General features: G+C 58.8%; 1 protein-coding gene across 1 annotated transcript; it reads left to right on the top strand.

Moving 5' to 3' along the window:
* Positions 1–1,731: 1,731 nt before the first annotated feature.
* Positions 1,732–27,020, top strand: NTN3 (netrin 3). Its single transcript, XM_009277240.2, has 6 exons — positions 1,732–2,701; positions 9,800–9,988; positions 16,763–16,912; positions 17,841–17,894; positions 26,346–26,420; positions 26,692–27,020. Exons 1-6 carry the CDS (start codon positions 1,735–1,737, stop codon positions 27,018–27,020), a joined length of 1,764 nt encoding a protein of 587 aa, XP_009275515.1. The 5' UTR covers positions 1,732–1,734.
* The last annotated feature ends 241 nt before the right edge of the window (positions 27,021–27,261 follow it).

The raw sequence follows: 27,261 nt of genomic DNA, 5'->3' as shown, positions 1-27,261 counted from the left end.
GATGGGCTGAGCCCCCTGTCCCCGCTCCCCACTCAGCGGGCATGGGCTCTGGCGCTGGCTGCCCGGCTGAGCCTGGCTGGGAAGGGAGGAGCTTCCCCCCATTAGCGGTTTGGCAGCCCGGAGAGAGGCAGCTTTCTTCCACAGCCACGGGTCGTTTTTGTGTTTGGGGTTTTTTTGTTGGTTTTTTTTTTGGTTTTGTTTTTTTTTGCAAAAGGGGAAAAAAAAAAACCAACCAAAATCCCGGATCATTTGAAACGGGCTGTCCCCTGCCAGCCTCCTTTGGCCGGAGTGGGCAGCTGGACAGGCAGGAGCAGTGTTGGGGGCTGTAGATGGGGAGCAGAGCATCTGCCACTCTGGGTTGTGCTGCTGGCACTGGGCTTCATTCCTGAGGGTGAAGTGCAAAACCCAAGTCATCCCGTAAGGATTTACTAGTGGGAGAGGGGACGATGGGGGGATCCCCTCCACCTGCCCTGGCCGTGGTATGGGCTGGTAGAGGCCAGAGAACCCGGCTTGGTGGCTGGGGCGGGCAGCGCTCAGCACAGTCCCTCCAGCCAAGCACGTGGGATGGCAGGGCTGATGCCATCGGCCCAGCCGGGCAGCTCAGGGGTCTACCGCCAACTGCAGCGCTCAGGGACGTTCTCCAGTGAATGTGTGAGCTGTGGCTGCTCGCACGATGCTCAGGATGGGGCGTGGCTGATCCGCATCTTGCAGGATGCTCCTGCTGCAGGCAGAGCCGGTGGGAGGGGACGTGACCTCCAGTCCCTCTTCCACCCTACAAGTCAGTGGCGTGGGAGATGGGCCATGTCCCCTGGAAGCCACCCAGCGTCCCCTGGCCCTGTGCTGTGGCTGCCGGGAGAGGAGCCCAGCCAAGTCCTGCATTTGGCCCTTGCTTTTCCCTCCATTAACAGACAGGCTAGACCCAAACCTGGTTTTCTTGGGGGTGAGGCCAGAATAACCTCCCTTTGCCAGGGGGAATACACGGGTAGCGTGGCACCGGGATTTGGAGGGGATCCAGCCCCTGGCTTGGAGAAGCCACCGTGTCCGTGGCCAGCAGGATGCTGCCGGGGCTGTGGCATGGCAGGGAAAGTGGTGCCAGCCCTGGCTGAGCCCTGGGGCTTCATCCTGGTGAGCTCCTGCCTGTTGCAAAACATCCCACAAGGTGTTTTTGCTGCTGCTCCTTTCTCCCACACTGGCAGGAGCTGTTTCAGGCTGCGGTTGGATAAGGTGGGTTTTGCAGCTACTGTCACAGCTGAAAGGTCTCCCCAGCTCTTCCCTGCCACCTCTCCTCAGCAGCTGTGTGGTGATGGGGGTCTCTGAGCTGTGTGTGACAGCCAGGGCTGCTGGCAGGCGTGAATGTTCCTGTTGCCCCCAAGACAGTTCGTAAGAAGCCAGGGAAGGGCTGGACCCTGCTTTCAACCTCCTCCTTCCAAAGCTCAGCTCTTTCTGCCATTTCCCACAGTATTTCACTCCTGCTGACGAGCGGCGAGGGATTGCTGTGCATAAGGCACCGCAAAGTAATCGCTTCCCTGCCCCGCTCCCAGGATGCTGCATCAGTAGATGTGGGGTGGGAAGGCATGCACAGGTCGAGGGCCAGACGTGGGGGTGTTCCCCATCCCTTACCAGCCTCCCTGCATGGGCAGTGCTGCGGCTTTGCCGCTCCTGGCAGGGTTGCCAGTGCCATTCACTCTCTTTGCTCTTGCCCCAGGGAGGAGCCGCTTCCTTCACCCCGGGAGGATGGAGGTCCTGCAGCTCCTGCGCCTGCTCCTCACCACCGCCATGCTGGGCCTCTCCCAGACAGTGAACCCCTTCGTGGCCCAGCAGACCCCCCCAGACCCTTGCTACGATGAGAGCGGCGCTCCTCGCCGCTGCATCCCTGAATTCGTCAACGCTGCCTTCGGGAAGGAGGTTCAAGCCTCCAGCACGTGTGGGAAGCCCCCGACACGGCACTGCAATGCCTCGGACCCCCGCCGAGCCCACCCGCCTGCCTACCTGACCGACCTCAACACCGCCTCCAACATGACATGTTGGCGCTCGGAGACTCTCCACCACTCGCCCCAGAACGTCACCCTCACCCTCTCCCTCGGCAAGAAGTTCGAGGTGGTCTACGTCAGCCTCCAGTTCTGCTCTCCCCGGCCTGAGTCCACCGCCATCCTCAAGTCCATGGACTACGGCAAGACCTGGGTGCCATACCAGTACTACTCCTCCCAGTGCCGTAAGATCTACGGCAAGCCCAGCAAAGCCACCGTCACCAAGCAGAACGAGCAGGAGGCCCTCTGCACTGATGGCCTCACCGACCTCTACCCCCTCACCGGTGGGCTCATTGCCTTCAGCACCCTCGACGGGCGACCCTCCGCCCAGGACTTCGACAGTAGCCCCGTGCTCCAGGACTGGGTGACGGCCACTGACATCCGCGTGGTCTTTAGCCGCCCCCATCTCTTCCGTGACCTGGGTGGTCGGGATGGTGGTGAGGAAGAGGGTGGCACCGGCTCGACCCCCTATTACTACGCGGTGGGGGAGCTGCAGGTCGGCGGGCGCTGCAAGTGCAATGGGCATGCGGCGCGCTGCGTGAAGGACAAGGAGCAGAAGCTGGTGTGCGACTGCAAGCACAACACGGAGGGTCCCGAGTGCGACCGCTGCAAGCCCTTCCACTACGACCGGCCTTGGCAGCGGGCCAGCGCCCGTGAGGCCAACGAGTGTCTGGGTAAGTGATTTTTAAATATTTTTTTTTCCGGGGCTGAAACCGCAAAGCAGGTCATTGGGGGAGGAAGTGATGGGTGCTGAGCTGAAGCAATGGAGTGTGCTTGTCCAGAGATGCTGGGGAGCATCCCCCTCGCTGGAGGGCTGGGAAGGGCTCAAGCATCTGCCCTGTCCCTGCTGCGGATGCCCCTCCGGAGGTGCGGTAGTGTGGTGTGGCCATGAGCCAAAGCACCAAAACCCTCCAAAAAATCACCGGTGTCTTCCAGTTCATCAGCAAACATCAGTGTGGGATGTGGAATGCCTGGCTGGGGGTGTTTCCCTTGGGCAGCAAACCAGCTGTCCCTGGGCTGGGAGGGGGAGTCATGGCGGTCCCCTGCCAGATGTGCTTTGGGGCAGGGAGCAGGCAGCAAAACCTGGCAGAGATTAAGGAAATACTTGAGATACCCCAATTCAACATTTTATCATTTGTGTTCAGTCTGGCATGGCACTTTGCGTGGCGGTTTTAGCTTGTCTGTCCTTACGAAGGTTTCCATGAGTTAAAAATATTGTCATCGAAATGAAACATTTCCAAAACGTCAAACTGGCATCGCTTGGTTGTCCCACTCGTGAATCTTTGTGGGATTTTGGTGGAGGTTTTTGCCTTTTGTCCTGATTTGGGATGTGGTTGGGGGATGCCAGAGCCCTGTGAAGGTCTGGGAGAGGGAGGAACAGCCTCTCGCTCCTCCTGGACCAGAGCCCAAGTCCCAGGGGGTGGCGGGAGGATGGAGACAACGGAAAGCCGTACCATTAATCAACCCCTGAAAGGCTCAGTGGATGTGCCAGAGGTCAGAGGGACTTGTTAGTGTTTGTGATCGATGTCTTGTTGAGATCCCAGCTGTCGGCTTAAATATATGTATGTTACAGCAGATTTCTTCTAAGAATGGCTAAAAAGGCAGCAGATTCAAAGCAAGTGCCGGAGCCGATGCTTTAAACCACCTCACGCCCTGTGGGAATGTGTCAGCCCTCGCACTTTCCCGCTTGTCTCAGAGCAAAGTTTTGGAGCAAAGCTCGGGGGAAAAAAACCAAACCCTCAAATCCACACCCTGCCCACGGCTGCTCTCTCCAGCTGCTGGCAGGTCAGGCAGGGGAGGGCTCTGGCTGGTGGGTGAACCCATGGAAACCCCCTGGGACAAAAGGAGGACCCCGAACCGATGGCTTCCTCCCTTGTGGCACCCCACGCCGCATCCTCCTTGCTGCCAAATCCTCTGGTAAAGCAGCGTGATGACAGTGGAGGTGGCCCTACCAGCACAAAAGGGGTTAAACCGGAGTAAGCTCATTTTGGGGGATCATCTGCAGATCTCCTGTCTGTCTGTACATCTTGTCCATCGCAGGGTGAGGGTCCCACTCTGCAAGGCCGTGCTCCTGAGCATCCCTGTCCCCAGCTGCGTCACCCTTTTGGCAGATGGGGCTGAAAAGATAAACGAGGGAGAGCAGAGGAGGTGGGGGTGTGGTGCGGTCCCTTCAAGCTCCCCCCTGACAAGCCCCAAGCACAAAGACCCTTCCCCGAGCTGCGTGTGAAAGTAGTTTTTCCTGTTGATTCGCTCCCCTTCTTTCTCCCTTTCCCCTCTTGGGCTTTGTGCCCTCTCTGAAGGGACCTGAAAGAGCTTCTCCATCGCCCGCCTCCGAAGGGCTTAGTGGCTGAAAGCTGGATTAGCTCCCCGAGCCTTCCCCTCTGTGCCTTTCAACAATGACATCTCCCCAGCCAGCACGAACAGACGCAGCAATTAGCACCAATTAAAAGGAGAGGCCGCCCGGGAAGTTCCCTTTGCTCAGCCCAGGGGCTGCGGGGTTTCGGACTCTGGTCCTGCGGCCTGGCATTGGTAATGCTGGCTTGTGGTGGTGGATGGTCATGCATGGCCAGGCAGCGGTGAGGAGGAGGGTGGATGGATGCAGGAGCTTGGCAGCCCAGTGCCGGCTGAGGGTCAGGGTCAGGGGGCTGCAGCACCCCAAAAGTGGATCTGGATGGAGCCACGGGGCTGGTACAGCCTCAGGTCGTGTTGGGATGTCACCTCTTGGCTCTGTGCTCCCCAGCGCCCTGTGTGGGGGTTTGTCCCCCTCCAGTGCACGGGAGTCTCTGCCTGCTCCGGCATGGGGACAAATTGGTGTCCTGCACCATGTCACGGTGCTGGGACATCCATCCACGCAGTTGGAGGTGAGGACAAACCTTGCTTATTTCACAAGAATTTCTGCCTCTAGCTGGTATGGGGAAATGCAGAGGTGAAACAGCCCAGTGACGCCTGAGGTCTGAGCATCGGCATGGGGCGTGACCCGACCACGGCTGCCGTAGGGTGGCCGTTGCGTTCGTGGGGACATCGCCATGCTGCAGTGTTACGGGGGTCAGCATGACTTTGGCAAGCAGGCAGGTTTGGGGATGTTGCAGTCAGGACGGTGACAGTGGATTTGCCACGCTGCCGACTTGGCAAGAGGGCATGGTGCCAGCTCCGTGCCGCAGGGTGCGTGGCCCTGTGCCTGGTGGTTAGAGAGCGGTGCCATTGGTCCATGGGCACAGGGGGCTCTCCCGATACCCCAAAAGGGCTGCGTGTCCTGCAGGGAGCTTGCCCTGCCAATAATGGGATGCTCTGTGTACCCTCTGGTGTGCCCTGCCCAAAACAGGGGAAAGAGAAGGGCAGGAAAGAGAGAGACGTGTCCCCATCCATGTGTGTCCCCCAGCTTTTAGCCTGGGTCAGGCTCAGTGAAGGATAATCCTGGCAGAGCAGCCAGTGGAAGCACGATTGCTGAAATCCTGAGCCCCCCCAGGTGATGCATCAGCTTTATTCTTGCAGACTCACACCTCCTCCTTCCCACCGCCGCTGCTGGTCCCTGCCTGCACACGTGGAGCTGCTCGGGGCAGCCCGGTCACCCCCTCGGCAAGCTGTCCCTGAAACACCCGGCCTGGGGAAGGGGGGGAAGCGGATTAGCACAAGGCAGCCACTGGAAGTAATTGATGCACTCGCTGGTAATGCGGGAGCTCTTGTTCCCTTTGTGGCCGCCGCTGCGGGAGCGCTCCCCAGAGCACCGGGATAATGCATGGGGCTCGCTTTGATCTGGGGGGCTCGGCAGGGAAGGGGCTGCGCTCTCCTGGGAAGACCTTGCTGGCTGCTGCTCCCTCCGCTTCGGGCTGGGGGGCTGTGGCAATCAATCGGGGATGCCAGTGCCTGAAAACACCAATTCCCAGAGCGGTGATGGGATTTAGAGGATCCCATGTGCTTCCCCTGTGTCCTCTGCCCCTTCCTGTATGTTTGCTCTCTTTTTCTATCTCAATGCTTCCCATGCAAAAATTATCTCAGAAATCCCCCAGTGAGCTGGCCTGGGCTGTTGTACCCCGTGGAGCAGGATCTGTGTTGCTGGTGGCCTGTTGGCAGTTGCATCTGCAGCCCCCTCCCTTGCCACATCCCCCGCAGCGGGATGCTCCTCACCCTCTCCCCGGCAGATGTGCTGGGAACCGGCGGGTTCCCAGCAGCGCCAGCCACAGTCCTTCCCCAGGGAGAGCAGGGGGGAGTGGTTCGGGGTAGGCGATGGCTTTTGGAGGTGCGCAAGTGGGCAGCATCCCCCTGCCACCCCTGCCTGGGCACCTGCTCCCCATGGGGTGCAGCATCCCAGCAGATCTGGGTTGCAGGGGGGAGGCAGCCACCGTGGTGGAGGGGATTAAAACTTGTCTGACCATCCTGAGTCCTGCTCCTCCCGGGATGGGGCTGGAGCGGCTCAGCCTTGTCCTTCGCACCGCTGTTCTCAGCTCGCAGCCCCTCGGGGAGGGCTCTTCGCTTCTGCTTTTCCTCCTGCTTCTTGGCAGTAGAGGTGTAAGCCCTGGCCCCTCTCTCCAAACACCTTCCCCATGATGGAGGGACAGTGCGGATGGGAGGGAAGGGGCTTTTCTGGTCTCGGTTCCCGTCCTGGGGTGGAGGTGCAGCCCCATCCTGCCCCGCTGTCCCAGCCGGGCTCTCCTACAGCCAAAGCAGGGGCGTAGCTCAAATCCGCTGTGGGTTGGCAGCACCGGCCAGTCTAGGGTTTCACTGAGCCAGCTGCCTTCACTAATTATTCCCAGGGAACTTGTAGGGGCAGCGAGCCCCCCTCCTGTCCCACAGGCTCCATTGCCTGCCACACGTGTGCCCCGGTGCACGGCACTGCCCGTCCTGTGGTGGGGTCCCTGCCCCAAAGCCCCTTGTGCCATTGCCCCGGGCTCCTCCATCCAGAGCAGCCCAGAGCAGAAGAGGTTGTGGGGCGGCCAGGACCTGGGCAGGGGTTCAAACACCATCAAAAGGGGGACAGAAGGTTACTCCATTGCAAGGAGTCGATGTTTAATTAGTCTATTATTGCAAATTATTAGATCTTGTGATTGTTTAATTGATCATATGATTGTTTAATTGGGCATACTGTACAAGGGCGGAAGCAAGCTACCACGTAATTAGCCCCAAACTGTGCAATTAAATTCTTATTAATACCCCAAACAGCAGGGAACATTCAAGCCTTTAATTAGTGATTAACGGGAGACAGACAGAGCTTGCAACCAAGTCAGCACTGAGGAACAGTGCAAGTATTTAGCCGGGTAAGAAGGGGGACCCGTCTGCCCCGATTAGCGCTGGATCGCTGCGCCGGGGGGGTGAGGGGACGGTCACGCGTGCTGGTGTGACCCTGTCCCCGAGCAGGGGACAGCCACCCATCCCAGCGTGGCCAAGCCCAGCCAGGTCCCCATGTCGTCTGGCCGGGATCACACCAAAATCTCGGCTTGGCTCCTGCTAAGCTGGCGGCAGTTTGCTGACACCCAGCCCGGGCTGGGAGCAACAACCCAGAGCGTTCAGCGTCGCTGCCTGCAGGCAGAGGGCACGGTGCTGGGCAGCAAGAGGAGGTTTCTCCCCAAAAGCCAGCTTCGGGAGGATCTGCAGCATGTTCCCAGGGAAAGGTGGCCCCGGGGCTGACGGGGACGTGCCAGCCAGGAGGGCCCTCAGCCCACGGCAGGGTCGGTGATGCCGTGAAAAGGCCCCGGCCAGTTACTCTCTCACCAATTAAACTGGAGGCAGAGAGGGACCCGCGCTGAGGGCGGCGAATCATTTACCTGACCTTTCTCCTCTGCTGCCCATCGCCTCCCCTCTGGGCTGCCGTCCCCTCTCCTTCCCCAGAGGAAGCCGGGGGCTCGCGGGGGCAGCCCCGAGCATGCCCAGTGGGACAGCAAAGCTGCCTTTTGGGGTGACCCAACTGGTCTTTCAGTGATGCAAGGGAATAACAAGGCCTCTCTGCCTCCCAACAATTGCTCCTTTGCCGATGTGTGTCTGCCTCAGTTCAGTGGCATGAACCACCCCGGCTTGTGCCTGTCCCGTTATCTGGTGACTGCAAGAGCAGCCTGCATGTTGGGGTTCTTCACCGCATCTCTCCTGGCCCCAGCAAAGCCTGGCCGAGCGTCGGCATCCCTGGCACAGCAGCATCCTAGGCTGCCTGGGACCACGGGCAGTATCTGCTGCTCTCCCTCCAGGTGCCGCATCCCAGCACTTAGCCCTGTGTCAGAATTTGCCTCCAAAGTCCCTATTTTTCACCGGCACCGGGGAAAAAAAATGAGCTCAAAAGGCACAAGCCCCCATAGGCACCTACCGCCATGCCCAAGTGTTATTTTGATGCCTGCCATGTGATTTTTACACTAATCTCATAACGCAGGGGAGCTCCGGGGGGAGCTGGGGTTTGAGCACGTGGTGCCGGCAGCACTGAGGCTGGCACCAACCTTTTGCTCAAATCATTTAAGCTTCCGAAAAGGCCCTTTTTTAGGGTTGGGGTTTGCTCCGGCTTTCTTCCCCCAGCGTCTCTGAGGCCGGAGCAACAAGGCAGGCGAGGGAGCGTTTGATCTGCGCGGACTGAAGCTCCCACCGGCGCTGTGCCGGCCGGGGGGGAGGCAACTTCACACGACCGCCAAGCCAGGCCTAAGCAGTTAAATCTGGGCTGACACGTTAATGAATTTCACAGTACGCCTGGAAAAACTCTCACCCAACCTCAATTTACCAGCATGGGGAGGGGGCCGGGGCTGGGGGAGGAGGGTGCCGCGTTTTGCCAAAGGAAATCTTGTTCCCATTATCTTTTTGCGAGAGTGTTAAGCAGGAACGGGCATTGCTTTGCCTTTTTATCTCGCACACGTGGAATCGGGCAGGGGGGGCTGCATGGTTCCTGTGGCTAGTGAAAAAGTAGTGTGCATGTGTGCATGCGCATGTGCAAGCATCTGTGCGTGCATATTCGTGCATGTGTATGTATGCACACACGTGAGCATGTGTATGGATGTGCATGCTTGCACATGTGAGCATGCATGTTTGTGTGCATGATTTGTGTGTGTGCACGTGTAACGGTATGTGGATATTTCTGTGCACATCTGTGTGCATGCACGTGCATGTGTGCACGTATGTGTGCACATGTAATGGTATGTGGATGTTTAGGTGCCCATTTGTGTGTATGCACGTGCACACGTACGTGCTGATGTGCACATGAGCTTGTGTGTGTGCTTGTGCATATTTGTGTGTGCACACGTGTGCATGTGCACGCACGGGTTGCTATGTGGGCTTCTTTGTGTGTGTGCGCATGCATGCACAGGGTAGAGCCTTAAATATAAGGAATTTCGGGGCTCTGTTGCTGACGCTGAGGATGGCACCCTGTGAGGCAGCAGGGGCAATGCTGTTGCACCCCTTGGCACGAGGCAGGTGGTCCTGCCGAAAGGCTGGCCGGGCTCTGTCACTGGAGCCAGCTGCCGGGGAAGGGGCAGGGGGGATGGTGGGGCTGCAGGTGCCCGGCTGGCACTGCCAGATGCCCCGGCTGCACCCCTCCATTCCACACTTGTCTGCCTTCAGCCGAGTGGTGCCCCGTCCCTACACATGCCCTTTCTCCTCTGCCCTGACCTCCCGGCACCGTCGGATGCTGCACATCTGGATGGCACGTTGGGGCCGGCTGTGCCGTGCCCTGCCCTGCCCGTCCTGCTCCCCCAGCGCAGGCAGCCCTGGCCCCCAGCAACAGCGGAGGGCACCGGGGCAGATCCAGCCCACCCAGGGGGGTTCCCAGGTTTCGCCTCCAGCCCTCACCCTCTCCCCTTCCCTTGCAGCCTGCAACTGCAACCTGCACGCCCGGCGCTGCCGCTTCAACATGGAGCTGTACAAGCTCTCGGGCAGGAAGAGTGGCGGCGTCTGCCTCAACTGCCGGCACAACACTGCGGGGCGGCACTGCCACTACTGCAAGGAGGGCTTCTACCGGGACCTCAGCAAGTCCATCACAGACCGCAAGGCCTGCAAAGGTACCTGGGGGGTCTCCATGTGGGCAGCATGGGTGATATAATCTCTCTTGGTCTCCTTGCTCTTCCGTCCCATCCTTGCGACATCCCTCTGCTCTGCTCGGAGCCCAGCTGTTCCCTCCGGCAGCTGCAGGTCACCTCCAGCCTCCGTCACCCTGGTCAGCTCTGCCACCCCGAGGGCACCAGGCAGGGACATCACTTTGAACCCAGCATCTCCCCAAGGGATGGGGAGGATGACAGGCAGGGAGCTAGGAGGCTCCCGGGAGCCCCATCCATTCCAGGAGGGTCCTGGTGTGGCTGCAGTTACGGTCTCCGCAGTCGATGTTTGGAGAGATGCTGGGCAGGTGCTGGAGAAGGTGCATGACTAAATGTGCTGGAAACCCATCTCTGGCACTGATGTTGTCTGGGTCACAGACACGCTTGGAGGCGTTCAAGCTACTTGACAAAATGACCCGCAGTGGCTTCCCTGCCTCGGAGGGCTGGGGATGCTGACGGAGGTTTCCATCTCCCTGCTGGACTGCAGTGCAGGACCTCATGGCGTGCATTTCAGCTATGGGGTGGCTCTTGGGACCTGTTTTTGGGGAGATGCTGAGCACCATGGCTTCCGGTGCCTGTGGGCAGGGTGGCTTTTCCCCGAGCTGGCCAGGAGCCATGCTGGTTCCAAGCCATCAAGCCACAGCTTGACCTCATAAGGTCCCCAGCCTGTGCCAAATGTCATGGGACCTGTACCTCTCCTCTCCCTCCTCTAGCTCCTGGCCAAGCCCATCTGGTTTCTCTTATCTCGCCCTGCTCAGCCCCCTCTGCAGAGCCTTTTTCCTCTGTGAAGCCTCAAAACAATAGTTTCACCAAAGAAGTTGAGATAAGAAAACACCTTGCCCGTCCCCAGGGACTGGCGGGATCCAAGCTGAAACACTGGAGCGGGCAAGATGTTGGCCACAGCTGCTCTGAGGCTTGGGAATTCATCCCTGATCCCCTTTTCTCCAACTTAGATTGCAAGTACCTCCTGGAAGGGAGCGTGGTGTCTCCCTCCGGTGCATAGTGCAACCGCGTGGGCACCGAGCACCTTCGCTGCTGCAAGGACACGATGCTAGCATGTTTATGTAGGGCCTACAGGAACTGCTGAAGCTTGTTTCAGACCATTAATGTTGTGGCAACAGACCTGAATTGAAGGATGTGGCTTTTGGGGTTCCCCTCTCGGGTGCATTAGTGTTGTTTGTAGGTACGGCTCACTTGGGTCTGGGATGGTAAAATCCCTCCGTTGCCCGTGCTGCGTAAGCCGCCCCTGCCTCTCTCCATCCTTGTTCCCACAGGAGTGGTCAAGAGGATAGAGCAAAGGGAGAAACTTCCCATGTTTGACCGACGCCATGGCGGCAGCGGGAGCACAGCTGAGTGGGCGCTGGCAGGGGGAGCCCTGCCCGCAGCCGGCTCGTTAGCAAATGGCAAGCTAATCATTTTTAATAACCTGAGCAGCTGACTTGGCAGGTCCCACCTCAGCAGCCCATGTTCCCGGGGGACTACACGCTGCTTCCCAGCCTCATGGCCTTGGCCAAGCCATGTCACGGCTATGGCTATGGGCATGGCAGCCCCCCGGCAGCAGCAAGGGTTTCCCATTGATGGGGCTTGTGCCAGGTGGCAGCCGGGTCCCAAAGCGGTGCCAGGGGCCAGCATCCTTGGGGTGACACTGGGAGGCACTGGGAGAGAGGAAAAGAAGGAGGCAGGACAAGGCATGCATCCCGGGTCGTGTCCCATTCCTGGGAGGTGTCCTGGCCCTGAGTGAGGCCGGGGAGGGATGGCAGCAGCCCCCGGCTCCTGCTGCAGCACCACCGGACTGAGGCAGCTGCAGCAAAATTCCCATTTTCCATGAGTATTTTCCTCGAGTGCTGAGGGCTCGCGGGCAGCCCCGGCTCACCCTGACTGGCACCGGGGCTTGTGGGGTGCTGTGGAGCTGTGCCGCCTCCACCTCGCCTCGCATCCTCTGCAGGCAGCACCCTCCCCACCCCTCCCTGAACGAGGGGTTTCTTTTCCCCTTTGGTTCACCAGCTCCTTCTACTTTTGCTACCAAAATCATCTGATAAAATCCCAAGCACAGTGGAAGCCTTGCAGGCGTTCGCCTCCCTGTGGGACCCGGGATCCCCAGTGCCACCTCTGTGCTGGGCATTGAGGTCTCAGTTTCTGCTCTAGCCAGGGAAGAGAGCACTTACCAAAAAAACAATAATAAATAAAGCAAGCAAGATTTGGCTAGGTGCTGGAAACAGGGAGGAGGGTAACTGAATACAGCCCAGCTCGACATGTGGGTTGGAGCTGGGGACGGGTTTGCGGGACTGGGGACGCTGCGGGCGCAGCATTTCCTACCCGTGCCGTGGCTCAGGTCCCTCCGTTTTCAGGGCTGAGGATGGAGGAAGGAGAGGGGCCCTGGCTGCCTCCGTCTGCCTGCGCCTGCCTAATGCAGGCAGCAGCCTGCGGTCTGCCAGGGCAAGTCCTGCTCCACCATCCTCACAGGGCAGTAATTGTGGAGCATTAAGGTGATGGAAAGCATCCCAGATTCAAGGTGGCTCCTCTGGAGGGGACGGGGTGGGCAAGAGCATCCCGGGGTGCTCAGGGCGAAGGCTGATGCCGCTGTGCAGGAGAAAGGCCAGCGAGCGATGCCTGGCCTGTGGAGGAGTGGGGTGCTGTGGCAGGTCCCCCCTCGCAGACAAACCTCCCTCCCCGGCCCGGCCCCGTGCCAAGCCACGGGCAGGTCTCTGCCAGCCCGGTCTGGGGGTGCTGCTTCCGGAGGGCTGGCAGGGTTTGCCCATGGTTTGGAAAAGCTGCAAAGGTTCAGCCCAGCCAGATGAACATGTGCACAAGGGCTGTCCCCGCTATGGTGCATATGTTAAGGAGGATCTGGCAGTAAAGGTGGTACCCTGGGTCTTGGGAGCCAGTTCCTGGCTCTGCCTCAGGGAACTGAGTTAATAATAAAATCCCTGATGCTTCTGCTTCTTTGGCTGCCCCTCCTTTGGTGGGGGGGTAGAGAGTGTTTCCATCCCTTTCTTGTACTTATCCAGTGGTGAATCCATTGGGATTGGGAGCTCCTTGGAGCAGGACTGGCACCTGGGAGCCTGCCTGCCCAGTGCCATGAATGGGAGCTGGTGCTGCCAGAGAGATATATAAATACACGGAGATGTGACAAGACAGCTTGGGGCTTGGTTTTTCCAAAGACGTGTCCTGTACCTACAGCTCAGATACCTACACTCTTGCAAGAAAAAAGAAAAGAAAAAGCAAGGCTCGTGACAGCAGACCTTAAAAGCAGGCATGGAGCAAGCTGCTGTGACCTGACTTTGCACCCACCGCAGCACTGGTCCAGGGCAGAAGGTGAGCATCCCAGCAAAGGCAGATTTTGCAGGCGCTAGCAACGAAGCTCAGTTCATATTCAGGAGGTCAAATACTAGCCCAGAGGCCAGGAACTATTACATTTTATTTAAACAAACCCCGAAGCACTATACTAAATAACGATCCAACCATGGTTCGTCTCTGCTAGGATGCAACGTCTTTGAAATAGGCACAAAAATATCAACTGCAGCTTGCACAAGCCCGCATCTCCTGCCAGCAACTGAGCGGAGCCCTCAGCCACCAGCCGGCGAGCGGGGAGGCGAGCTCTTCCTTCCAGCCGCCAGCCCGCCAGCAGCCGCGTCACTGCTGGACGCTGCGAGACGGAAAAGCTGGGAGGATGGAAAAGGCAGAACAACCTACAGGATTAATTCAATGGTGGTAATTGAAAAGTCAAATAAAGAATGGCTGTGCATTAATCCCTGTAATTTAAACAAAGCTGTAAACCGTGAGCTTTCTCCAATGAAAACTGGTGAAGCAGTAGCAGCTAAGCCTTAAGACTCAAAAATACCCTCAATATTAGGTGCAAGACATGCTTTCTGGCAAGCACAGCTCGATGAGTTAAGCTCCAAGCTAGTGACTTAATCCACTGTTCAAGCACTGTGGGCCAGATCCTGGCAACTGGCAGGGCTGCGAGCAGCAGGGCTCGGTGTGTGGGCAGTGGGCATGGAGCTGTGCTGTGCCCCCGGCGCCTGCATTCCCTGGTGCCAGGATGGGGTGCTCTGGCCAGCCCCTCTCTGTGGGTCATGTCGGGATGAGGAGGGATGGAGATGCTACAGCTGGAGTGGTGGGATGCAGCCATGCTGAGACATGGGACTGGTCGGGGTAAGCTCTGAGTGCTGCCTCGGATGCTCTTCCCATTGGAGTGGGAAGGAGCAATGGATTTTCGTGGGACTGCAGGAAATCCCACCACAGTGGGGTGAGGGGCCAGAGGATGGTCTGGCAGAGACCAAGCTCATCTCCCAAAGACACCTATCTGTTGCAGATGTAAGATGAGCAAAACTGCCTTAATTGCTGATCCAGGTAAAACATGAAGAGTCTTTGAAAGCCTTCTTCCACCGCATGAAGAGGGATTTGCTTAGATGAATTGGATCCTGATTGTGCTGAGATTTATGTCCATCCTTAGACTTTACACAAGGAATACACCACTGGGGCCTAAGAGATTATCCATAACGTGTGAAGCTAAGCGCTTGTATAAATCTTTGCTGGAAGCGTGCCTTTGGCCATAAATTTTTTAGGGCACGGACTGTCTATCGCTGTGCATGCAGAGCAGGAGTGATGGCTGCAGGGACCTCTGAGGTCTCCCTGCATGGTCTCTCAGACGAGCGGGTGTTTGGCAGGGCTTGTGCCCAGCTGCTCTGGGGTGAGTTGGACTTCTCCAGCTGGAGATGGGTGCTGTGGTCCTGGGAGCACTCCCAGCACCAGCGGTAGCACGAGAGCCCCTCGTTCAGGGCAGCACTGGGGTGATGCTGGTAGCACTGGGCTGCTCTTTCCAGCATGGGTGGTGATAAGGATGGGTGATGATTCATGCCCAGCCCCACTAACAGAAACCCAAGCCTTTGCTAGTGGAAAAGAGACAAAGCAATGGATGGTTTCCAAGAGGTGTACCTGCCAGCTAGTCAAAGGCACCTGCTTCCTCCAAGTGCTGCAGGATCCAGCCGAGCCCACGCAGAAGAGCCCTGTGGAGTAGGCACAGGGAGAACATCAAGATGCATCTGAAGCAGCTGAAATGTCCCAGAGCACGGTGGTTCAAGAGAGGGCGTTAAGCCCAATGTTATCCTCCAGGCGAAGCAGCGGTGCTGTTCCCATGGGTCATCCGAGGCTGGTCAAGCATTGGACCATCACTGATGGCTTTGGTCCTCGCAGTCCAGGGCTGGACCATCCCATGATCTCAGGACCTTTGGGGCTCCCCGATGACCTGAATGGTGGGTGTTTGCAGGAGAGCCGGGAAAGCCTGGCTCACTAGGGAGAGCCAGCCGCCCTGGCAGGAGACAAGCCTGTTGTGACTGAAGAAAGACCCCGCGTTTCCGACAGCCCTACGTCATGCCAAGACTCCCTCACTCGCTGCCATTTGTTATCACAGCTGAGTCCCCAAAATATCTTTGTCAGAAAGACGTCCGCTTCCAGTCCCAGCCAAGATCTGATAAGGATGAAGCATCTGGTCCCCATTAGAGGCTGCTTGCTCTGGTTTCTGGCCATGCGGGAGGGGGCCCGAGGATCAGCGCCATGGTGCTCCCACCAGTCCCATCTGGTGAAAATTAGGGAAACGATAACATCGGGGGGCTGCGGGGGCAGGCAGGGGGGAATGTTTTTGTTTTGCTTTGGAATCACGTTCAACTCTTACACTGATGGAGGCTGAGATAACCTCCTCCAGCTTGTAACCAGTCCAGCCCCGGGCAGGCAGATGGGAAGGTCCTCTCCTGACTGAGCATCTCCTTCCCGCACCCCTCCTCCTAGGCAACCCCTGGTGGGTCCATCATCCAGTGTTGCATGATGGAGAGTCACTTCGGGTCTGTCTTGGGGATGGAGGCCCAACTTTCACCCACCTCAGGTGTGGCTCTTCCCCTGGGGAGGCTATGGTGGCAAGCAATGGGGACATCCTTTGGCTGGGGTCTCCAGGAGGCAGGATGGGCACTGAGGCTCATGAGCTTGGGAAGCATCAAGAAGAACCACTTCAGACCATCCTAAAACCAAAACAAGGCGGAAGTTTGTGTAAAAGCTCAGTGTTGGTTCAGCTCCATGGACTGGAAAGCTCAGAGGTGGGGGAGCAAGTGGAGAAAATGCCTTTTACTGCTGTGACAGGAGCATCGTCCCGGGGTTGAGGTGGGGAAAGAGCAGACCCAGGCATGTACCTGTCCACTTTCTGTCCCTGCAGTGCCCTCAGTCCCACCCTGGCCATGAACAAGGGTTTGCATGGCCCCATGTGAGCCCCACTCCCTTTGCTTGCACAGGACAAGGCTGGCAGCAGGCACGGGGCTGCCCATGGAAATCCCTCCTCCTGCCTGCACGCACGCCCGGCTGTCCCCAGAACCGGCCGGACAAGCCTGCAAAGCGAGCAGGAAGAAACTGTCCTACTGGTGTCCAGACCTTAAATGCCAGCTGGCAGCTATAGGTGACCGTGTGAGCTGTGGGGTCTCCAGGGGCTCATCCTGAGCATCCCCATCAGCGGAGGCCGTACCCTGGCCAAGCCCTTCGTCAGCTCGCCCTCCTGCCCATGCTGCTCATAGCACACATGGGGCCACGGTCTGGACCCACGGGTCTTGGCTGTGCTGGCCCCAGCAGCTGCTTTCCACCAGTGCACTGGAAAGACCCACCTTCTCCTCGCCTCTCTCAGGGTGGCACTTTGGGTTCAGTTTGGGATTTGCATTGTGCATCACTTCTCATGTAACCTTTTCTCTCCCTCCCATCCAGCCTGCGACTGCCACCCTGTCGGCGCAGCCGGCAAGACCTGCAACCAGACGACGGGGCAGTGCCCGTGCAAGGACGGCGTGACTGGCCTCACCTGCAACCGCTGTGCCAAGGGCTACCAGCAGAGCCGCTCGCCGGTGGCCCCCTGCATCAGTGAGTGCCACTGTGCCCTGCCCTCCCCTCCCTCAGGGACCCCCGCCAGCGCCAGGGGATGCTCTCCTTGGGCTGGCTTGCGGTGGGTGGGAGGCTGAGCCGAGGGACCGCCCATCCACGGGGTTGTGCTCCAGGAGGTGGTTAAGGCATGATGGTTGGATCACCTTCTGCGGGCACCCATGCTTTGCCCCTCCCAGCCCGGGAGGCTCTGAAAGACCCCTTGGGTTAGTGCTTCCAGCCGCCTGAAACAGCTCTGCTGGGACATGTCTTCAGCTGCAGCAAGTTGCCTTCCTCACCCAGCTGAGCCCTGAGCATGGTCAGGTCTGGGGCAAGGCCAGATCCTGTGGTCAGCAACAAACTGTGTTTATTGTTGCAGTGGGTCTGAATTTGACCCAAGCAGCAGAGGAACAACTTGCCGCCCTGCAGAATCTGCTGGCGCTGCTGGAGTGGTGGCAGTGGGGGTGAGCTGGTGGGGCTGGCTCCTTTCCCTCTGTTGTTCCCCAGATTTGGGGTTAGGACAGAATTTCCCTCAGGTTTTGTTGCCAGGAGTCCCAAGAAAGTGTTGTCTTTGCCCACACTTATCCCTGTGCTGTGCAGCGCGGAGCACGCTCAGATCAGTCGAGCATCTGTTCATCTGTCCGTCCCTGGAGCACGTGTCCTCTGCAGCAGTGACTTATGGCACTTGGGGGTTGCAGCGTCTCAGCCTGTCCCAATTTATTGAGCTCAAATTGGGCATCTCTGGGTCTATTTAATGGCCTGCGATATTCAGGTCTCATCTCAGACTCATCCCATCCATCTTTCTTAGCGAGCTGCCAGAGGTGACCCACAAAATCCCCTCTGCACCCCGCTTGTGGAGGGCTTTTGTCTGGGTGTCACCCCCAGAGCTGGAGACCCCTTTCCTTAAGACATCTCTCCCTTTCTCTTCCAGAGATCCCTGCCATCAACCCCACCTCCCTGGTCACCAGCACGGAGGCGCCTGCAGGTAAGTTCTCTGCATCCCGGGCCGAGCCCACGGCCCCAGCCCTGCCCAGAGACATCCCATCCCACCTCCCCTCTCCCCAGCAGACCAGGGAGAAGGGCTGAGCCCTGCCAAACCCTTTGGCAAAAAGATTAATGGTGAACAATTTTGGCGGACAATTTTGGCCAAAAAAATGACTGAGATTTGAAATCCTATGTATTTCTGGAAAGAGACCGACAAAGCTTGACAGGGCTTTCTTGGGGAAAAGGTTTCTCCGTCCCCGTGGAGGAGGAAAGCAGGGATGCAGCCTGCCAGAGCCTCACCGCTCCTCAGCAGGTTATGGCAGGGGTTGTGGCGTATGGCACCTACGGCTCAGTGCGTGCTTGGGGTCTGGCTTTTTTTAATCTCCTTTTATCGGTGCCAGTGCAAGAGGTTTCTCCTTGGTGCCTTTTACCTCCACAGGGCCTTGGCTCTCTGAGCAGCACCAGGGCGGTGGGGGTCCGTCAGGCTGCCAGCTGCAGGCAGACTCAGGAGCCCCCGTTCTGGCGCGTGGGCTGCCAGGTCTGCCCTGGGACATGGGTGACATGGGCCTTGCCCCATCCGGGTCCGGAGGAGTGAAGTGTCTGGGTCTGAGCTGCTTGTCCCAGCTCTGCGGGCTGATGGGACCATGGAGTGATGGGACCACAGGACCATGGGAGGATCGATGTCACTGCTGCTGTCACCCAGTGGGAGAGGGGGGCAGCTCCAGCGGCAGGCTGCAGGCTTTGCACGGGTGAGGGAGGCATTTCTGCTGCTGTCTTTAGAACTCCTCAAGAGCCGCCCCGGCTTCCCCAGGCTGGAGCAGCAAGGCTCATGTCTCCACGCATGCTGCAGGTTTGCTCACGTTCTTGCAGAAGCTCGGCTGGGGCTGGGCACTGGTGGGTGCATGGATGCTGCCTGCACTGGTGGGTTATGGTCCCTCTTCCAGCCCAGCCACGGCTGCCAGGGCCCCACCGAGGTGCCCTCAGCTCTCACCTTGGCACGGCACATACCGACAGCACCACACAGTGGTGTGCCAGCCTCTGGACCCTATGCCGCTGCTGCCATGCTCAGCCCTCCCCGGCGCTGCAGAGCATGGCCTGGCAGATGCCATGGCAGACAGGTAAAACAGCTGCTTTGCATCTCCTCCCCGATCACCACCCCTCTTCCATCAGCCAGGCTCTGCTGTCTCATCTATCTTCCTGGCACCTCTGTGCCCTACAATGGTGGTCACCAGCGGTGGGAGCGGATGGGCTGTGCTGATGCCAGCTCTTCAGAGGCACACATGGCTGTGTGTCTGAGGGGGCCATAGCAGGGCTTTTGTCTCCCCCATCTCCTTCCGCAGTCCCATCGGCACCCTAGCATGGCTGTTCCTAGCCATCCCACTGTCTGTCCCTTTGTAGGGATCCCAAACCAGGTTGAGGGGGAGAAGCTAGGGAAAGAAGCAGCCCTTTTCCCCCTCGGGCCACCCTTCACCCTGCAGTCCCCAAGCCCTTGGTCTTCTCCCGCATGTCACCGTGGGGCAATAGACATCCTGCACCATCCTCCACTCTACCCCATGGCACGTGGTCCTGGGAAGAGAGCAGGGGCACCTCCAGCTCCCCATGCCCATATTTAATGAGGAGCTTCCCCATGCCCTGTTCAGGGTATGTCCATCCCAGGGGAGCCTGCACACTCCTTGGAGACCCGGTGCCCTGTGTGCATCCTTCTCCCCAGCTCTCCTTCCCACAGCCACCCCACCTTGGGGGTGGAAAATACCAACAGCCCCTTCCCAGGCTGGTGCATGCCTGTGATGTGCTCCTCAGCCTTTTGGGAACATCTTCCAGCATGGCACCTGCAGCCGCATGCATGCACTCGGTGGCCGTAGGAGGGGGACTGGAACAAGGGGTGTCAAAGGTACGGAGCTATGGAAGGAGTAAAGCGTGCGGATGGGGGTGGAGGGGCAAGACGTGTGGGAGGAGGCTGGTAGCTCAGCTCCTCACAGAGCAGAGCGGTGCTGGCCCCCATACGGACGCAGATCACATATACTGATGCAGAGGCTGGGAGTGCTGCACAGCCCGGCGCCCACCCAGCGCCCACGGGCACGTTTCAGCCCTCCCGGCCCTGCTCCGCAGAGGCTCCGGGAAGCGGGATGTGTTATCGGGATGTGAGTCGAGCAGCCCTGCGTGGATCTGGCAGAGGTTTCGCTCCACGCTGTGGCAGCGAAGGAGAGCCAGTCCTTGGTGGGGTGCATGTCTTGCACGATGGGATGACCATAAGAGCTGAGCTGTCTGTGACGGTAACACTGCTGGGGAGGCTGCGCGGGACAGGGCAGAGCACCACCACCTCTACTCCTGCCTGCCCTGCTTGCCCTGCCTGTCCTGCCTGCTGTGAGGGAGGGAGCTGGGAACGCCAGGCTTTGTGAAAAGGAAAAAAGGGGAGGGAAAAGGGGGATTTGGACGGTTTTATTGCAAACAGAGAGTGACACATGGAGCAGAGTTAATCAAGGTGACTCCCCTCCAGTGCTTTATAAATAGGAACAGTCTTAGAGTGATGTCTGATATTTTCAGCTGCGTAAAAATAAATGGCACTCGCTGGAGACCCGGGTGTTTACTTTGTTTTAGTGGAGCAGGTCTGCCTTAAACTGCCTCTAGTTTTATCTGTGGGTTTGTTGTTTTAAGATTTCTGGCTTCTAGCTCAAATATCTTTAATGCAAAGTAGCTAGCCTCTGCCCAGAGTCTGCGCCGGGGGAGCAGGGGACCCGGTTGGGGTCCCGCTGCCCCCTTTGCTGGGGGGGGATCAGAGGTGGGGATGGGCAGGAGCCTTGCCCAACTCTGCCTGGGGCGCCCTGCCTCCAGCGTGCTTGTGCTGCGGGCAGGGCTGGCCGCAGCGGCGCACCCCGCCTGCTGCCTGCACCCTGATGCCCCTCTGCCTGCATCCCTCTGCCCCAGGAGCCCCCAGGCCCCCCCCCGTGAGCAGGGCACTCAGTCCCTCAACGCCCCATAGTCCTCCCACCCCAGGCAGCCTCCGAGCCCCTTCTCCCCCCATTTCCCCACCTCCCTCCCTGCCTCTGGCAGCAGGTGCCAGACTGCAGGAACAGGGGGACATTGTTTGGGGCCGCTGTGCTCAGGTGCTGGGTTTTCCCCCCTCTCCCCATGCTCCTCCCTGCTGGGGTCCTGTCCCTGGGTGCATCCAGGCTTTTCGCTGATGTTGCCATCCTCTGCATCGCTCTTCCCAGCTTTCTCTCCTTCCCCGCCCCCCGGAGCCTTTGGGGTCCAGCTTTGATCTCTCTGCCCAAGCAGCCGACTCGCTCAGCAGTGAAATGTCCTGGGTCCACTTCTCATAATTTTTATTATTATTATCTTAAAATATTTTCCAGTTAGTGGGGAAAAAAAAAAAAATCCTTGTTCCCCATTAGCAGAATTAACAAAACTCGTAGAGCGCAAAACAGGGCTTTAAAGGAATTCAAAGTCAGCAGTAAAAGATTTGCAGCCATAACACCTAATTAAGTTACATCTCTCTTAAAACAAAATATTCCTTCTTTTTTTCAAGGCAAGGAGAAGTAAACCAGATGTGCAGACTTGCCGCCTCTCACACATGCTCTCCCCACGGAGACCGGGGATGCCCACACTGGGCTCGCCAGTCGCCATCCACCTCCTCCCACGTCCGTGCGGCATCGCCCGGTGCTTGCCCCGCTCTGTCCGTCCCTCCCGTGTGCCAGCTCCTCACTGCCAGCAGCCAAGGCGTTGCCCATGCATGGGGTGCTGCTGCCTGCACCCTGCGCTGGTGCCAGACCGGCATCAGCAGGCAGCAGTTCAGTGGGCACATGCCTGCGGCAGTCATCACCCCCAGTGTCCATGGAGGGTCCCGTGGGGTGGAGGGGCTGAGATCTCCCCGGGACACAAACAGGACCGAGCTGTGGCACAGGGCAGGAGGGCCCTTTTAGAGTCCCCTTCACGTAGCAGGAAAGGGCAGAGCAGTGTGTCTGAGACGGATCCGTAGTGTATCCCAGGGATGCAGCAGTATCTGGCATGGGGCTGTAGCACATCCCGGGGATGCAGTGATGTCTGGGATGGGGCTATAGTGTATCCCAGGGATGCAGCAGTGTCCACCGAGCTGTGGCACAGGGCAGGAGGGCCCTTTTAGAGTCCCCTTCACGTAGCAGGAAAGGGCAGAGCAGTGTGTCTGAGACGGATCCGTAGTGTATCCCAGGGATGCAGCAGTATCTGGCATGGGGCTGTAGCACATCCCGGGGATGCAGTGATGTCTGGGATGGGGCTATAGTGTATCCCAGGGATGCAGCAGTGTCCAGGACAGGGATGTGGTGTATCCCAGGGATGCAGCGGTGTCCGGGACAGGGGTGTGGTTATCCCAGGGTAACAAAACTCGTAGAGCGCAAAACAGGGCTTTAAAGGAATTCAAAGTCAGCAGTAAAAGATTTGCAGCCATAACACCTAATTAAGTTACATCTCTCTTAAAACAAAATATTCCTTCTTTTTTTCAAGGCAAGGAGAAGTAAACCAGATGTGCAGACTTGCCGCCTCTCACACATGCTCTCCCCACGGAGACCGGGGATGCCCACACTGGGCTCGCCAGTCGCCATCCACCTCCTCCCACGTCCGTGCGGCATCGCCCGGTGCTTGCCCCGCTCTGTCCGTCCCTCCCGTGTGCCAGCTCCTCACTGCCAGCAGCCAAGGCGTTGCCCATGCATGGGGTGCTGCTGCCTGCACCCTGCGCTGGTGCCAGACCAGCATCAGCAGGCAGCAGTTCAGTGGGCACATGCCTGCGGCAGTCATCACCCCCAGTGTCCATGGAGGGTCCCGTGGGGTGGAGGGGCTGAGATCTCCCCGGGACACAAACAGGACCGAGCTGTGGCACAGGGCAGGAGGGCCCTTTTAGAGTCCCCTTCACGTAGCAGGAAAGGGCAGAGCAGTGTGTCTGAGACGGATCCGTAGTGTATCCCAGGGATGCAGCAGTATCTGGCATGGGGCTGTAGCACATCCCGGGGATGCAGTGATGTCTGGGATGGGGCTATAGTGTATCCCAGGGATGCAGCAGTGTCCGGGACAGGGATGTGGTGTATCCCAGGGATGCAGCAGTGTCTGGGATGGGGCTGTAGCATATCCCAGGGGATGCAGCAGCATCTCAGGGTTTGTGGGTACACTTTCACAGCCTCGGGCTGCAGCAGGTCTCTGCCATCCCCCAGCCCCTCCACGGGGCTTGGCTGCCCCATCAGGCTGCACGGACACAGCAGGAGGGTGGGCAGGAGGGTGGCTGCAGGCAGAGGCTAAACTTGATCTTCTTTCCACTCCCCTGCAGCATGTGTAATGCCACGTCCGGGAAGTTTAAAAAGGAGCTGGGAAGTGGGGGATGCTCTGGGAGCTGCCAGGGGAGAGGCACTCATGAAGCGGCTTCTCCAATGGCCATCCAGCTTCTCCTGATGGTTTTATGGGGTGGACAGAGAGTGTGCTGCCTCAGCTGGGCTGGCAGGGCAGACAGAGCTGCTGCTGGGCTCCCTGGGGCCTGCCTGAGGGAAGAGCTGCCACCCGTTCCCCAGCACCACCACGTGGCATCCCAGCAGGCATGGGAGGATGGAGCCGCGGTCCATAGCCATGTCCTGGTGAGAGGCACGGGCGTGAGGCCCCGAGTAGAGCCCTGCCATGGGGGGACCCTGTGGGGACAGGATGGGGTGTCCAGGGAGAGGAGGTTTGTGGAGGTGCGGGCAGGACCCAGCCGCCCCCCCGGGGACTGAGCTGGGCGGCAGCCCCAGCACCCACCTGGTCACTTCCCCAGCCACAGCACCCACACCCGCCCCACGCGCGATGATGGAGGCCGTGTGCTCAAAGGCAAGGAAGGGAAATGCTTCGAGTTACTTGGTCTTTTTTTTTTTCTTCCCAAGTTTCTTACATAAATTGAACAGGAATTGATTTTATATTTGAGGAATGTTCCTCAGCACAAAGCCGAGGATAAAAAAATCCCCAGACTAATCCCAAATTGTTAATTCCCAACACTATTTTCTGGCTCTTTTGAATCACAGTTTTATGATGTTAATCACGAGCAGGAGCCCAGGGCAGTTACTGGTTTTCTTTCTGCTTTTCTTCCTTTTCTTTCTTCCCCACTGCTGAGCGAGGGGGGTGGCAGGTTGGCCAAGGCCGCCCTGCAGCCCGGTCCCACCACCCATCACCCAACCGCCCGTGGGCTCAGCACCTGTGTGGCCTCGGCACCATGTGGCAGCCACCCTGGGCATCCTCCTGCCGGACACCCTGTTTTGTGCCACCCTCCTCCACTACGGCATCCAGTGTCTGGGCAAGCCCATGGCGGAGCTGCGACCGATGCCGGCTGTAGGATGGTTTCTGCACCCCTCGGACGCCTTCTCTCGCTGCCTGGCCCTGCATGGCATGGCGCTGGCAAACTGCTGCGGTGGCACGGCTCCCAGCTCCGGCTCCAGTGGTGGGGGCACCGCAAACCCATACAATCCTGCATCTTCACCGAAGGCTCACACAGGGCCGGGACCCGAGCTGGACCCTGCAGCAAGCATGGAGGGGCATGCCCTGCACCCATCCCCAAAAAGTGTCTGGTGGCGCCCACATGTCAGGACGGTTGCTTGGGCAAACGACAGCCTCCTCCACTCTGCTTGGGGAGGAAAAGATCATCCGTCCTGCCAGGCACTCCCCAAAATAAGGCAGGAGCTCCCTTTTAGAGTCCCCTTCACATAGCAGGAAAGGACGGAGCAGTGTGTCAGGGATGTGCCTGTAGCACGTCCCAGGGGATGCAGCGGTGTCTGGGATGGGGCTGTAGCGTGTCCCAGAGGATGCAGCAGATGGGGGCAACCTTCAGTGTCACAGCTGAGATCTTCAGTGCACTCAGCAGCCGCCCCACACGGAGAGGCCCTGCGCCCCCTCCGCAGCCACCACTGCTGTCCCAGGCAATGCAGCGGGGCCAGGGCAGCTCTGCCAGTCCAGGCGGAGGGGCAGTGCGGGGGGGGCTGAGCCGAGAATCAGGGCTTACCCCCCTCTGCCAAGAATTAGCTTCGTGCTGCGCCGCTTCTATCGATGACAAATTTGGAACAGGCGGCACAAAGTCCCAGATAAAAAGGAGCCGGGCAGAAAGGAGAGCAGCAGAGCCCAGGGCGAGTTTGTGCTCCTGGGCGTCTTTCTTTCCTCTTTTCTCCTCTTCTCCTTGGCACAGGGTGCTGTTATTCCCCCGTCTTCCCCCAGACCCTCGCCTCCATCCCCAGTGATCGCTGTGGCAACCTGCAAACAAAGACAACTTCAGGGACTGCTGGCTCTGTCCCGGGACGTGGGGCCAAGCCAGAGAGAGAACCTGTGAGAGGGAGAGAAAAGAAGAAAGATGGGCTTAGAAAAAACATGCCATTTGGAAAGAGACAAATTGAGATGTTCAAAGGAAGATGGCAGGGGGAAAGAAAGGACGAGAACAGGACTGCTTCAGGCAATTGTTGGGATCAAAGCCTTTGGGGAGAAGGAAAGAGGCATTCCCTGCCCTCTCTCTGCTTGAGATGCAAATCTGGGGTCTTTAGAAATGCACAGAAAAAAAGCCTCCTTGAGGACATGAGCCTTGCCTGGAGCTGGGGGACAGCAGGGAGGGATGCTGTGTGGGGTGGAGGACGGCCTGGTGGCCTCCCTGGCTGTGCTGGAGCAGCCTGAGCCTGGGATGCTTGGGCAGCAGGAGCGACCTGGTGGAGCGGAACCGCTTCCCTCACCCGCCTGCTTCCCCCGGCCTGAGTCCCTTTCCCCACTTTTGGGACACAAATGAGGCGCAAGTCTCTGGAGGTGCTGCCCCATGAGGATGTTTCCCACCACCTTGGCCCCTGAGGGCTGAGTCGCCCCTGAGGATCACGACCCCCTTGGTATGCGGTCAGACTTTCCTTTGGGTCCCCTCCCTGCAGGGCTGATGGTGGGGTTGGTGCCGAGTCCTCTTTTCCCCACGTCGCCCAGGTTTGCAGGGCCACAGCTGTCCTGGTTGAGTCTCCTTGGCCATGGCCCTTGCCTGCTCTCCCTGGTGGCCATCGCCACCTCACCTGCATTTCTCCCATCCATCCCCTTCTGCATCCCGGAGGAGGGTCCCTAGGCTCCCTCCACTGCCCCTGTGCTGATTTATCCTGCAGGACACTGTCACTGTCAGCACAGGAGGGGACACAGCCTGCCTGGTGGGCCCAAAGCTACCTGGTTTCTCTTCCCAGCTGATGTGGTGTCAGTGTTCATTCCGGGGTTTGAGCCCCCAGCCCCTGAGAGCTGCCAGGGGGGCAGCTGGGCTTGCCAGACCCCCATCCCCAGCAGCAGCCCAGGTCCTGGCTCAGGAGCCTTCTGGAGGGCACTGGGACGTGGAGTACCCACCACCCTCTGCCAGGCTGGGTCTTGCTGCTGTCCTCTCCACCCCGTTCCCCCTTCCCTTGCGGTGGGACGGGACCCCACGTGCTTCAAGCCCCTCAGTGCTCAACCCTCTGTTCTTCCTCCGCAGACTGTGATTCCTACTGCAAGCCAGCCAAGGGCAACTACAAGATTAACATGAAGAAGTACTGCAAGAAGGACTACGGTAAGGACCTCCCTCCCTGTGGCACGCTGGGCTTTGCCGCAGAGGCAGCTGAGGGCCAGCCACAGGTTGGCCATGGGTGGGGGAGATGCAGATGTCCCAGGGGATGGGGAGCACCCAGTGCAGAGAGGCGTCCCCGAATCAGCCCTCCCAAAGGTGCGATGGATGAGGCAGGTGGGGCTGCTGGGGACAGGCAGTTCCCGTCGCCAAAGCTTCCTTTGGGGAGCAAGTCAAAGCATCCCCCGTCACCGTGTCTCCCCCTCTTTTCCCTCAGTGGTCCAGGTGAACATCCTGGAAATGGAGACAGTGGCCAACTGGGCCAAGTTCACCATCAACATCCTCTCCGTCTACAAGTGCCGTGACGAGCGGGTCAAGCGCGGCGACAACTTCTTGTGGATCCACCTGAAAGACCTGTCCTGCAAGTGCCCCAAGATCCAGATCAGCAAGAAGTACTTGGTCATGGGGATCAGCGAAAACTCCACCGACCGGCCGGGACTGATGGCCGACAAGAACAGTCTGGTCATCCAGTGGCGGGACGCCTGGACGCGTCGCCTTCGGAAACTGCAACGGCGGGAGAAGAAGGGGAAGTGTGTGAAGCCCTGAAGGGTTTCCACCCATCCCGTCCCACCCCGTGCTCAGCCCCAGCCCGGCTGTGTGCTGCCAGACTGCGCCCAGAGACTCTGTACATATATATAGTGTGAACGGACTCTTCTGTCTATAGTGTATATTTTGGCAATGGTTTCCCTTTGTGTGTGCGTGTGCACGCATGGATGTGCGTGTGGGTCTTTTTCTCTATGTATGTATTAAAAATAACACAGTAATGACAAACCTTTAATGAGGAGCA

This window comes from Aptenodytes forsteri, unplaced genomic scaffold (genome assembly GCF_000699145.1).
Source record: "Aptenodytes forsteri isolate BGI_AS27 unplaced genomic scaffold, ASM69914v1 Scaffold26, whole genome shotgun sequence".
In the NCBI taxonomy this organism is placed as follows: domain Eukaryota; kingdom Metazoa; phylum Chordata; class Aves; order Sphenisciformes; family Spheniscidae; genus Aptenodytes; species Aptenodytes forsteri.
Note: the sequence above shows the minus strand (reverse complement) of the source record. Positions and strands in the feature narration are given on the sequence as shown.

Excerpts from the sequence above, each read along its gene's own strand:
- NTN3 (XM_009277240.2), top strand. The coding sequence starts at position 1,735 with ATGGAGGTCCTGCAGCTCCTGCGCCTGCTCCTCACCACCGCCATGCTG. Across the intron at positions 9,989-16,762 it reads AGACCGCAAGGCCTGCAAAG|CCTGCGACTGCCACCCTGTC; the intron begins GTACCTGGGGGG and ends CCTCCCATCCAG. Across the intron at positions 17,895-26,345 it reads CAGCACGGAGGCGCCTGCAG|ACTGTGATTCCTACTGCAAG; the intron begins GTAAGTTCTCTG and ends CTTCCTCCGCAG.